Source organism: Vanacampus margaritifer, chromosome 1 (assembly GCF_051991255.1).
Source record: "Vanacampus margaritifer isolate UIUO_Vmar chromosome 1, RoL_Vmar_1.0, whole genome shotgun sequence".
NCBI classification, from domain to species: Eukaryota; Metazoa; Chordata; class Actinopteri; order Syngnathiformes; family Syngnathidae; genus Vanacampus; species Vanacampus margaritifer.
Window position 1 is genome coordinate 32,172,944 of NC_135432.1, and position 14,284 is coordinate 32,187,227.

Below are 14,284 nucleotides of genomic sequence, written 5' to 3' on the forward strand. Positions count from 1 at the left end.
TTTTACAGACAGTCACATCATTTGTAGGCTTCCTTTCCGCCTGCTATCGTACAATCCGATGACAAAACCAACAACATGTCTGTGCTTTGGGAATCCTCTGGAATATGTTGTTGCAATGAGTCCTCGAGTAAATCGTTTAAGTGTTTGTGGCGTTCATGTTACGCTGACGGAAGTATGCCGCCTGTTACAAGCGTTAAGCGATGGCCAGGGTTGGGAAATCCAGGATTAGAAAGTAAAAACCCTGCCACAGATTGGCTTTAGCCACAACTGGCAGGTAAACAAGCTCATCTTCACCTGTGAGTAGAAGCACGTGTGGCCAAAGACAAACTATTTCACTGTTTTTACTTTCTGGACTTGGATTCCCCAACCCTGGCAGCGGCTAGCAATGTTAGTGGCTAGCAGCAGCATTACCACCTCGCAGCTACTCTGGTTCTGACATCACTTCACTTAATAGGCCAAAATCTATGGGGAGAGATTTGTCTAAAATCTCACTTACTAATGTTTCTAGAGAGGAAAATAGTGTGCTGCTAAGCACGTGCATGACTCCATACAACAAACGGCAGCTCGGCTCCCTCTAGCCAGTGTCTCCATTCCTACAGAGCAATTTTGACGGCCAGGAGTTCCCTGTCTCCCACGTCATAGTTCTGTTCAGCTTTGGACAGATGTCTTGACAACAAGGCACATGGGCAGACCTTGCCATCCGCAGCCAAGCGCTCGAAAAGGACCGGCCCGACTCCAGTATTTGAGGCATCCACTTCCACAATTAACTGCCGATGCGGATCCGGCATGTTGAGGTTGGGGGTAGTGACGAAATGTGTCTTGATTGCCTGAAAGGCTTTCTCTGCCTCAGGTGTCCAGCAGAACCGCACCTGGGAAGAGGTAAGCGCATGCAGTGGAGCAGCAATGGAACTGAACTTTCGTATGAAACGACGATAGATAGAAGTTTGCAAATCCCAAGAACTGTTGGACCTTCTTGCGTGTCACAGAGGTGGCCCATTCCTGCACCGCGCTGATCTTGGCTGGGTCCATTTGAACCCTCCCGCGGGCCACCACAAAACCCAGGAAGGAGAAATTGCCTAGATGAAATTCGCTTTTTTCAGCTTTGACGTAGAGTTGGTGTTACAGGAGCCTCTGCAAAACTTTAGTGACATGCATTTGGGGAGTGATCAGGTCAGGAGAATAAATGAGAATGTCATCCAGGTACACGTAGACAAAGTGGTCTATGAAACCCTTAACACGTCGTTAATCATAGCTTGGAATAGAGCAGGGGCGTTTGTGAAGCCAAAAGGCATCACCAGATACTCATAATGTCCTCTAGGGGTGTTGAACCCTGTTTTCCATTCATCCCCTTCCTTGATTCTGGTGAGATGGTATGCATTTCGAAGGTCTAATTTAGTAAAAATCTTAGCTTGTTGCAACTGATCAAATACTGACGGCATGAGAGGTAGGGGGTACCGGTTCTTTCCAACAAAAAAGAATCCTGCAGACGAGGAAGAGGGACGGATCAAACCCGCCTTGAGAGAAGTGTCAATGTAATCATTCATGGCGACCCTCTATGGACCGGAAACAGAATACATACGACCTTTGGGAATGGTTGAACCAGGTATCAAGTGGCACAGTCATATGAACGATGCGGGGATAACGACAATGCTTTGGCTTTGCTGAAGACTTCGTGAAGATGGCGGTAACAAGGAGGTACAAGGAGCTCGATTCTGTGTTTTGGGGTTCTGTGGAAGGGATGACAGAAACATGATTAACTTTTGTTACTTCCGCCTCAGGTTTCGAGCATCCCACCCCATGGTTCCCGCAGTTCCTTCCCCATTCAAGGACTTTCCCAGACTGCCAGTCTATGTGGGGGTTGTGTAGGCACAACCGCGGTAACCCAAGAACCAAAGTGTGTGTTGGGGCTTGAAACACATGGAACTGAAGGTGCTCTTTATGTTCTCCTATGTGCAACTCAAGCAGTTTGCTGATGTGCAAAACAGAACAAAGGTCTCGGCCATTAAGTGCCCTGGCCCTAATGGGCCTGGCAAGAAGTTCAGTTCTGGCCCATATGGCTCTTACTAACCCCCAATCGACCAGGCTTTTTTCTGCCCCTGAATCGATCAGTGCTAGTTTACTAGTTGACGTGGCATGTTAAACAAGTTTAACGGGTGAGTTTACGGGATGACAGTTCGGGAGCCGTGGTCTGACTCACTGTGGCGGAGCTCTTGGTTGGGCAAGACGAGACGAGGGGACCCAGTTGCATGGGTTCCTCTTCACGTGACGCCGAGGGCTGCTGAGGCGGGCACCACTGTGGAGTAGGAGAGACAACCACACCAGGTGCTTGAGTTCGGGGATATCCCTCGATCCTCTTGGGCTCATGCTCGCCGGCCAGGGAAAGCTCCCGCGCTCGGTGGTCAGTCCGGATGACGAGGGCGATGAAGGAGTCCAGATCGGTGGGCCGGTCCACCGGAAGCAGCCGCTGATGAATGGGAGGAGCTAGGCCCTTAACCCGTCGGTGTTATTTGTCCATTTTCTGGCTTTTTTATGTTTTTCTGTGTTTCATCAAAAAAAAGCATTTGAAAAAAATACACTAGGGACCTGACATTTCACCAGGATTGTTAAAAAAATTTGAAGTTCAAAATAGCGCTATGCTGCAATTTATAATTATTGCAAACAGGAGGGAGAGATTCACTCGAAATTCTTGTAATAATGCCCGATTTTGGCTCATTGACTCCAGTTATACATCACAGTTTTTGATATGCTGTAAACCTGATGTGTTATAATGCATGTTCCGTGATTACTGATGCAATCGCTTCTTTGACGAAACATGAAAGGAATTTGTGTGTTGAGTGTTAACACCCAAAATCCACCAGGTGGCGCCATAGATGAAATAAATGAATAATAAATGAATTTGCTTGTGCAAAGCCCGCTGCTGATTGGTCAAAATGAATGTGATAAAAACGGTTGGCATTCCCAAAAAGTTTGGTGTTGATGTGTCTGAGCTCACTTTCAGTCTATTTGGGCATGCATATTAGCAGGTGTGCACAAGAAAATACAAAGGTACTGCCCACAAATGCAAAAAAAATGCACTTGTTTATTGTTGTTGTTTGAATTTCAACTCTTACTGGTTGGATGTTGGAATTTCTTTACTCTTATTGGTTCTGGGCATTTTTGAGGTCGTTGTTCTCGCGATGATCTCTACTTTGCATTTCTTTCACCACAACTGGTAGCAATGGCTGGAAAGATGGTATTGGAGGTCGCGATTCGGCTCGTTTTAGAAAGTACTAATTCCGAAGAAGAATTTTATTCGGACGCTAGTTTGGAGAGCTCGGAAGAGGTTGAAGAGTCTACTCTTGGACTTTGAATGCCGGAAGAGGAAGAGGATGATGATGATGAATATGGAGATGAGCATGACGAGGTGTGGGAAGTGGACGCAGATGATCGCGGAGGTGAGAGCAAGGAGGAGGGGGGCCGAGATGAACACGACGGAGAGGCAGAGAATGATGAAAATGACGGCGATCAGGGCAAAGAAATTAGTGGAGTGTCTTTCACAAAAAAATAACTATTATGGTCTCCTACTCACGAAGTGGCCACACATTATTTCCCCCCATCCCATTCCTAACCCCGGGGCAACCCCTCTACGCAGTAGCCAGAATCAGCAGCCCTAAAACTGCGTTAGATTTGTTTTCCAACTAGGGCATCATACAGCGAACCATAAGAAAAGGCAAGGCTCTAATTTGGCCTGAAATTTTGAAACGGGAAGCAAAGCCTTCTGCCAAAGGCTTGGTGGAGCAGGTGGAGCAGGTGGAGCATGCAGAGCAGCGTGCTGGACCCCCGTCAAACAATGTAGCCTTTGCACAAAGCCAAACGTTTTGCGCAAAATGTGGAACTTACATTTGCAAAAAACATATCAAGACCCAATGCATGAAATGTTAAATGGGAAAAAAAGTAGTTCTGGTGTTTAGTTAGTAGTAGTTCTTCGTTTCAGTAACTGGTGTTTCATGTTCATGAATTCTGCATATTTGTTCTAAAGTGTTACTCATAAATTCTGTCATCAAAATCAGTTATTGTGACTTTGACCTTCTTATTCTAAAGAAAAAAATATCTTGTTATGACTTATTGACTTATTCAAGGATCTAATTATGTCATAGGAAATATTTTACTTTGATTTATATCCATCCATAATATATATATATATATATATATATATATATATATATATATATACAGCATAGTTAGTTTTGCTGTTAACATAATACTGCTATTATTGTCCATTGGGGCACAAAAAAATAAAATAAAACTATATATGTATAGATAGGTCTGATGCCACTGAACATTTTGAGCGGTTGAAAGTGAAAAAAGTTTTCATAAAGTTATCACACTTCAAAGGAAAAGCCTGATTTGGGACAAAATTACAAGAATTGTATGCAGAAAAATGCCATTGTGTAAAAACTGGGCATGCATAAAAAAAAATCTATTGTCATGACTTATGGACTTGTTTGAGCCTCTAACTACGTCAAATGAAATATTCAAATTAGCCTTTTATTTTATTTATATATATATATATATATATATATATATATATATATATATATATATATATATATATATACAGCATAGTTAGTCTTGCTATTAGTATAATACTGCTATTAGTGTCCATAGGGGGCATTAAAAAATAAAAACTATATATGTATAGATAGGTCTGATGCCACTGAACATTTTGAGCGGTTGAAAGTGGAAAAAAAATATTCATAAATGACTAAGTTATCACACTTCAAAGGAAAAGCCTGATTTGGGACAAAATTACAAGAATTTTGTGCTATTCAGAAAACTGCCATTGTGTCAAAACTGGGCATGCATACAAAAATTCTACTGTTATGACTCATAGACTCATTCAAGCCTCTAACTATGTCATATGAAATATTCGAATTAGAATTTTATTATATATATATATATATATATATATATATATACACACACACACACAGCATAGTTAATTTTGCTCTTAGCATAATACTGCTATTATTGTCCATAGGGGGCATAAAAAAAAAAACTATATGTATAGATAGGTCTGATGCCAGAGAACATTTTGAGCGGTTGAAAGTGAAAAAAATATTCACAAATGACTAAGTTATCCACTTCAAAGGAAATGTCTGATTTGGGCAAAAATTACAAGAATTTAATCAAAACAAAATAACGGGCAGGGGTAAAAAGATGTCGTAAATGGTAGCGGGATCAAAAACTCGGTGAAGCGCTGCTCGAAATTCAAGTATGGAGTTGCACGCTGGCGAATTGCGTGCCCACTCAGCTGTGACCCAGGCTTTGGCACTTCCGGTGAAGTGGGAGATTATGAAGGCGACAAGGGAACCCTGCGATTGGCTGGCAACCAGTTCAGGGTGTGCCCCGCCCACTGCCCGAAGCCAGCTGGGATATGCTCCAGTGCCCCTGCGACCCTTGTGAGGACAAGCGGTTAAGAAAATGGATGGATATATGAATATATATATTAGAGGTGTTAGAAAAAATTGTTCAGCAATATATTGCAATATTACAGCACGCAATTCTCGAATCGATTCAATATGCGGCCGAATCGATTTTAAAACATACATTTTTAATGGAAATATTCGACAAAACGTCTTACTTAGGGTTAGGATTCACACATTAAGCCTTAATATTTTATTTCAGTGCTGTTCAAACATGAAACAGACTGCAACCAGTTTGTTAAATGCAGTGGCTCAGTTATAAGCCTGATTTTTCATATAAATAAATACATTTTCATACAAATCTTACAGTGTACATGTACAAGTTTACTGATTTGTATTTTCTAAATTTTAGTTTAAAAAACCCCGCAAAAATCAATTTATTTATAGATTCGCATCGGTATCGAATCGAATCTTGACCTATGAATCGTGATACGAATCGAATCGCCGGTACTAGGCAATTCACACTCCTAATATATATATATATATATATATATATATATATATATATATATATATATATATATATATATATATATATATATAATCGTATTAATTCAAATAGCCCATTATTTGATGGAATTTTTAGTATATCTAAATACCAAAATATTCGATAGCTGCAGCTCTAGTTCTATCATTATTTTTGGCTGCGTATTAATGACAAATGACAAGAAACACTGATTGTCACACCTATCTAGCTAGGTGGGGTGAAATCTGTTGTCCGCAGTTGACCCATCTCCTGAGGGAGCGATGAGCAGCAGAGTGCCGCGCTCGGGAATCATTTGGTTATATAAACTGCCAATTCCAACCCTTAGTGCTGAGTATCAAGAAGGGAGGCAATGGGTCTCTTTTTTAAAGTCTTTGGTGTAACCCGGCCAGGGATTGATCCCATGGCCTCCCAGTCTCAGGGCGGACATTCTACCACTAGGCAACTGAGCTGCTTCAATTGGGATTCAAACACAGATCTCCCATGTGGTGGTCGTGCTTTAACCACCGCACTACTGTGGACTTTACTCCCAGCTGCATCCATTAAGTACTCTGCCTCGATCTCGCCAAAGTCAGCTGGCATTGGCCCCAGCTCACCTGCGATTAGTGAGCATAAGTGCTACAGAAAAAGGAAGGTATTATATTATTGTATGATGAATATAAAAGAGATGAAGAACTATTGCAGCCAAAAAGTGGCAATTTCTGTTTGCTTTCAGTAGATGTGTTATTGTTAATGTGCCATTCCAAGTGTAACTTAACACAAATAAAAATGTATGTCTGTCAGTTTTCATTTGGTTCTGCAATATAAGAACAGTTTCCTTGAAAAGGATGCAGTTCTTCCCAAAAAAAATGTGAAGAAAAATCAAGTTAGTGGTATAAAATATTCAGCGCCAGCATTCATCCGGTCTTGTTGTCCGTACGTTTTCCACTCGGGTTCCCGCACAGCTTGCGTGCCGCCGGGCATTTTCAGTGTGAACCAGCAGAGCACATGCTCTGTGTTTTCCAAACAACGTCCTGCTGCACACCAAACCTTGACAGCTCCCTTTGGAGCTTTGCGGCGAACACAGCCAACTACCACTGAGTGTGTGTCCTCATCGGCAGGCCAGCGCTGTGACGCATGCAAACATGCAGCTGATGGGAGATGGCAGTGCTTTGTCTCATTTGTGTGTGAGTGCAGCGAGATGGGGGGGAAAATACGAGCATGTCTGTTCCCTCTTTGTGCGACCTAAAAGAAGGATTTCTATATAGTGTACATTTGAACAGAAGAGATAGGAAAGTAGTTGAACGGGAGCCACATGAGAGGGCCAAATGGCTGGAGGAATGAAGGGAAGGATGAATTTCTGCTTCTTACTCAGCCTCAGCTCATTCTTGATGAACCTTGAAGGCAGCGAGGTCACAGACGTTGCATGTCAAGGGACTGGCAGCCAGTCAGCAATATCCGTGGATGCACGCTTGCATTTCAACAAGCACGAAGAGAGACCATGGTCCTTGTCTCACCACCAGGATTATAATACTTTGGGATTTTTCATTATAGATACTTTTAATTATTTTTTGACTTTTTTTTTTCAGTTTTAGTTAGTTTTAATGCTTAGTTTTAGTTGTGTTTTTATGAGTGTTATTATTAGTTTTTTGGTTTTTTTTAATACAGGGAGTCCTCAAGTTACAGCGGAATTCCGTTCCTACGCTGGCAATGTAACCCGAAGTCGGATTTCCCCGTTGAAGTCGATATTTACATTAAAAAACATATGCACGACCCGGAAGACGCCGGAACCAATATTTCGGGTTTTCGTACGGACATTCATTGGTGACGGATGGCGGAGCTAATTCAAGCTTAAACACGGAAATGTGACACGCCTGATGTCGAGCCGACCGACTGAGGGACGTCCGTTACTGGAGGTAGCAACACAGCTTGAAATTACTTTAAAATGGTGTGAGTACTGTGAGAAATTAACAAATAAGAAGGTGCGGCGGACGGGGCACGGGCGCCGTGAAGTCGAAATGACATAGGTCGCGTGCGACGTAGCTCGAGGACTCCCTGTATATGGAGTATTTGTTCAGTGCAAGATTGAAGAAAAGGTCACTTTTGTGTAATAGAGTAAACTATAATTTAAGGTTTCACAACATTTGGCAAAATGTCGTCATGGTGATAATGGCATGTGCACTATGCGAAATGACATGCGATAAATTAATACTTTCATATCATGCAATTGTATGCTTTCATCTTGACCAATCAAATGAAGTCTTAAATGTGCATCACCATCCAATAAGAGAGCAGCGGTATCCAGTAGCATTATTACTACGCCTCCCAGTGCAGAGGACGTGAGATCAAGTCCGGGCTTCGGCCTTCCTGGGTGGAGTTTGCATGTTCTCCCCGTGCTTGCGTGGGTTTTCTCCGGGTACTCTGGTTTCCTCCCACATTCCAAAGACATGCATGGCAGGTTAATTGAACACTCCAAATTGTCCATAGGTGTGATTGTGAGTGTGGTTGTTCTTCTCTGTGTGCCCTGTGATTGGTTGGAAACCAGTTCAGGGTGTGCCCCGCCTACTGCCCGAAGCTAGCTGGGATAGGCTCCAGCACCCCTTGTGCGGACAAGCGGTTAAGAAAATGGATGGATGGATAGATTGAACCCGTTAATTGCATGAAAATATGTATTTCTCTCATTAGATAATAAAACGGTATTTTCTTTAGGAACACGTTAAATATTGATATCACAATATTCAACATCCGTATCACACGTTTTTCCAATATCATGCAGCCCTTCTACAATTCTCAAATTGACCTTCCTTCTTTTGTATGGCTGTAAAGCAATACCAAAATTAATACAGTACATTTAAAATAAACCCCAAAATCTCATGTATGATATGACAAAAATGAAGGACATTTTCGCTATAATTATAGCTAGTTTTATAAACGTAGGGTGTGGTTCGAAAATGCCTTTTCAATTGTATTTTACGTGTTTTCATTACCTATAATAATCTTGACTCACCACTGCCTCTCATTGCTGCAGGTCTCGCTGCTCCAATCCAGCAAGTCCACCCTGTATGGGCTCAAAGGCACTACGGGTAAGGCTGAGATTAATCAATATTTCTCTTTGCCATGTTGACTTCTCTCCTTCTCGTCTATTAAACACACGGCCGGAATGCTTGGTTCTGGATTTCACTCACGGTTGACTTGGGCTTCACTGAGGCAGCAAGCCACTTAGTTAAACTTCTGTGAGCGCACACACTCACTCGCACACAGCTGCTGTCATCTAATCACACTTTTGCACTCAGGGGTTGTTGGTTTGCCAAAACACATCTTATTTGGATCCACTCTTTTGTATACGCCGTAAGAGAAAATAACTGCTCGGAGGAAGTGAGTGAATTTTGGATGAGACCGGTGTGAAAGAACATAAAGCCCTGACCTCAACCTAATCAGTGGGATGAACTACAGCAGAGATTGTGAGGAATAATTACATTACACATATGTTGTAAAAAAACAAATCTTAGATGCGTTGTGATTCAGCAAGAAAAGACTGCGGGGAACCCTGGTTTCAGGTGTCTGTGGTATGGAGAGTGAAAATGAAACTGATATGCTCTGTTTACGCTTTCGTAGAGCTTATGGTTGCCTCAAAAAAAAAAAAGAGGAAACAATGACTACTGCCCCCTGATGCTATGGAGGGTTATTACTTCTCATGCATGGGCAGAAGGTACGGTAGTCGTTGTTGCACTGTATCTGCACGTCGGCCCACCATCGATTTGGCGTGTAACAGCCTTCAGGCTGAACTGAGTCCCAAAGAGAACAATAATGACTCAGTAAAAGAAGAAGCATGATTCATTGCTCGAGCAGTTCCAGAAAGCGCAGAGATGCTGCGAGACCATTGCAGTGGCGTCTTGTTGTGTAAGCTGAGAACTGATGAGTCCAATGATATGGTGACTTGACGTTGCTTCGTGTTGCTCTGGTGTTGACATGTCACATGACTAGTGTCACAATGTCCATGTAACTTTGAGGAGGCAATTTTGCATTTTCACTTTGAATTACAACTAAACGCAATGTTTTTTTTGTGTTGAATGAAAAACTGATAATTTTTTGAAGTTTTTTTTACATGTGTAATTTAACTCATTTGCTTCCCAAAACGTATAAATACGTTCTATTATAAATGTTTTAATTGTTCCCAGAGACGCCTCTCAACTGCAAAGAACAGTTGAAAAAAATGGTCGTTATTATACAAACGGCCAGCAGGTGGCAGCAGAGCAAAAAAGATCAACCAAGGCAATGTTGAGGAAGAAAAAAAAGCTCTTATACTCACATTTCTAAATAGATTTGTGAATATTGATGAAACTTAGCTATATTCTAATGCTAATGGCTGCAAAACGTAAACAGATAGAAATATACTTTTTTTCCTGATGAAAGAAGAGACTCTAATCTTTCTTTTGGTAGGTTTCATGTTTTTATAGCAATATAACACAATATTCTGTGGGCCTTGCAAAATCAGTCAAAATCCAGAAAAACAGCCGGGAGTGAAGGGGATTGCTTCTGTGAAAATGGCTGGGAGTGAAGGAGTTAAATGCAGAGCTTGTGTTTGTGTTGTGTGCGCTGCCCTGCTTCTCAATGCCAAACGCTCGTCCCGGGGCTACAAAAAAAGTCCATTAAAAACCTCAATTGCTCCGAGCGCTATTAATATTGTAGTCCTTATTTTCTGAATGAGCGATGAGGAAGCTGACGCTGACCCAGATGAATCCGTAAATGAGTGATGATGGATCGATTGAAAGTCTCTCACGGCGAAGAAGGACAGTCTCTTCGAAAAGCAACCTTTTTCTGAATCTCAATTGCAGCTTTGATCATGACAGTAAACACTCACATACACACAAACAGGGGCTGACACCTGCAAATTTAAAAAATAATATTTGCGTGTTATGGTTTTGTAATATATAATATATATTCTTTTGTGCTATAAAAATACTGCACAATATAACCCATGTGTTAAAGTATTATTGAGTTAGACAATAGTACCTTTCCGAAATCAATCAACACATTTGCGTTTGAAAATTGTATCGTATATGGCACATGCTGTTGTTGCCGTGGGTCGGTTTGTATAGGAAGTGTAACTGTTACCGTTCGGGAGATAGGGTGCAAGAAAACAGCTGCGCAGAGCGGATGGCAGGGGAATTACTGTGCCGCTAGTGTACTCTGATCTTGACTGCTATTTATATAGCACTTTTTTAGCTACAGTGCCTAAAGTGCTTTACATAGCCTCACATTCACCCATTCACACACCAGCGGTCGGCTGCTGCCACACACGGCGCTGCCAGGTCCACTGGGAGCGAATCGGGGTTCAGTGCATAGCTCAACGACAACTCGACATGGTCACCAGGGGTGAGGATCGAACCCACAACCTCACAGATGGGAGACGACCACTCTACCCGCTACACGAGATCCCGTCTCTCAGCACAAAATTCAATGGTTGAGTGCACTCATTATGGGTGTTTGTCCTTCTCACCAATTAGGAATACTTGTCAGGATGAATAATAATCACACGGGACCTCCCATGATTAGTTAATTAAGACCATTTTTGTACACTGCATTGCTTGGTTTATGATAACCAGTAATTAATAGGGGTGTTCTGATAAGAATCGCGATTCTCATTTAGTACGATTCAGAATCAATTTTAAATGTCCAAAAAATCGATTTCATTTAAATGATTTTATACTGTCCTGCCATTGTTTGTGTGTGCCTTTATTGGGAGCACTGTTTGTTGTACCCAATTTGGCCACTTAGGGGCAGTGTGGTTCAGCCCGTTCTGATATACTGTTAAGTTGTAGCCACATTAGCGAGTAGAAAGAAAAAATCGCAATCAAGTTATTCAAATAAAAGTTGTTTTTTGCAGCATAAGAAGAGCATATGCCGGTGAGTAATGTTAAGATGCTTCTCTGTATACATTCCTGAAGCATTTTGCATGAAAAGCCGTTTGCTTGAGTCATAAAAGTGCTGCAAGTAGCAAGCTAATTGGCATTAGCGAGTCAGACTGGAGTAGATCATGACGATTATTTGCACATCTATAAATTGAAGCAGAAATCAAATCACTTTGAATCAAAGATTGTTCTGAATCAAAAATCGATTCCGAATTGAATCGCAGACCCAAAAATCGGAATCGACTCAGAGATTCCCACCCCTAGTAATTAACCAGTAGTGATTGATTCAGATCCCAAATAGTGGGCACTAAATTGTGGATTGTAAATTGTTGTGGTAGAAAATTCAGCAGAGCACTCAGTGCAAGGGCAAAATTAAGTTTGAAGTGATGGAATTGGAAGTGTTAGTGGAAGAGGCAAACAAATTATGAGTTACAGAAAAGAAATGTGTCTCGCCGGTGATTTTGGGAAACCGGCTAACACAATAAAAGCCACATTTTGTTTGATTGAAGTCATCCCAAGTGTGTGGGAATATCACGTATCTGACACCCTACATTAAGGTTGTGTTAAAAAAACGTTTGACCACACACACAAAATACTGTGTGGGAGAGACCAGCACCAATTCAGAATTGAAAAGGAGTTTTGTCATATGTGATTTGGCGTGACTCCTTGCTTCAATTCAGTCCTTAGATTCTTCAGAAGCTCCAAAATTGCATTGCGGAATATGCTTGTGGATATTCTCATTCGTCAGGTCATCTCATTCGCAGGGTAGTCAATCCATCGCAACTTGACTGGACTGGAGTCGCAACATTGTGGAATAGACAATATGTCACTATAATAGTTGTCTCTGGCATTTCAAAAATGTCTACATGAGCAGAAAAGAATGGTTTTCCCCGTCGCCTCTCCTTCTTCTTCTACTACTACTACAAATCAGCTTACACTAGTGGTGCAACGGATCATCTTTGATCCGTGGTCGATTCGGATCACGCACCACGGATTGGATCACACCTGATTCGCGGATTGGTTGGTGGGGGAAAGAAAAAACAAAAAACAAAGTGTACATTCACAGTCGATACTATTCCGTCATGACATGTCGAGGAACCTGAAACTTACTCAACATAACACGCTAAGCCTAACTTCAAAAGAAAGTTTACAAAATGCAGTAACACATTGCCGGCAATGCAAATAGGCTTAGCACACTTTTACTTTGAAGTTCGCCCACGTCGTAGCGTGATGGCTAGTGAAGGAATTACCATTGTTCAAATAATTCCAAGATGAGATTCTGGTGAAGAGGGCCCTTGCAAGGTTGATTTATTACAGAGATCACCTAAGCAGTGTCATCCAATGTGTGTGTCCGCTTTTGCCCACACATCCTCTTTATTCAAAGCATGAGGAAACGCCTCTGTCATCCTGTGAGGTACAGAATGAGTTTGCATTTTCCCAGTAAACTAGATCGTCCTTGAACTTTTAAAAACCGGATTTCTGACGAACAGCAACTAGACTTCTTAGATAAACATAGAAACATATTAACTTTCTCATGTCTGGGAAAACAGAAAAGATAGCAAGAAAGTTAAAAGCATTACTCATCAGGTTATATTAGGTCAACATAATTACACCTTCATCAACACATCTATAATGAAATCGAAAACAGGTAAAATGTAAAATAAAACAAAAAATGTTAACAATGTCAACACTAGCTTGACTTCCCTTTTAGACGTTTCTTTGATTGACATAGTAGTTGCGACCAACACCAACCCAACGCTATCCCAAACTCATGTTCAATCGCTAATTTAGGACACTAAGGAACCGCTAATTAATTACGCTGTCATCGTATGATACGGCAGAAGTCTTTGACGTAAGTGGCTAGCGGCTACCTGTTAGCATGACCAATGTGCATGGGTGTCTGGCTCCTGGCTGGCAAGTAAGTTTGACAGCTGGTAACTGACTTACTTGAATTCTTTTTCAATATTCTGGACCAAGGCTAGTTTGTAATTCACTCTCCATGTTTAAAGGAAGGGAATGTGCCTTAAATTGCACGTTGAGGTCTTTTCATTATTAAAAAAAAAAAAAAACGATAAACCGAACTTTGACTCAATTTATTTTATAAAACACTTTTGCCCATTAAAAAAGAAAAACATTCAACTCAAAATGTCAAACTTAGCTGTTTAGATTATAGAAATTTAACTATAAGCCATTAATACCTTATTTTACACTTGAACCATGTAAAAATAAGAATGTTTTCTGCCTCATATTGCACTTAAAAGTTGTGTTCTACATCCTAAACGACTATACTAGACATTTTGAATTGATTTTTTTTTTTTTTTTATGGAAAAGGCGATTTACAAAATAAATGAAGACAAAAATAAATCCTACACGGCTATCTTAGACATTGGGAATTTTTTTTGTTTTTAATGAAAAAAGCGCTTTACAAAATAAGTGAAGACAAA

At 41.1% G+C, this 14,284-nt stretch overlaps 1 protein-coding gene across 1 annotated transcript in view; it reads left to right on the plus strand.

The window, feature by feature from the left end:
- Positions 1-14,284, plus strand: part of LOC144037292 (RNA-binding protein 38-like) — a 34,685-nt gene that overhangs the window by 10,131 nt on the left and 10,270 nt on the right. Inside the window, exon 3 of the mRNA XM_077548664.1 lies at positions 8,957-9,011. Coding sequence (XP_077404790.1) covers positions 8,957-9,011 — 55 coding nt within the window. The remainder of the gene's footprint in view (positions 1-8,956; positions 9,012-14,284) is intronic.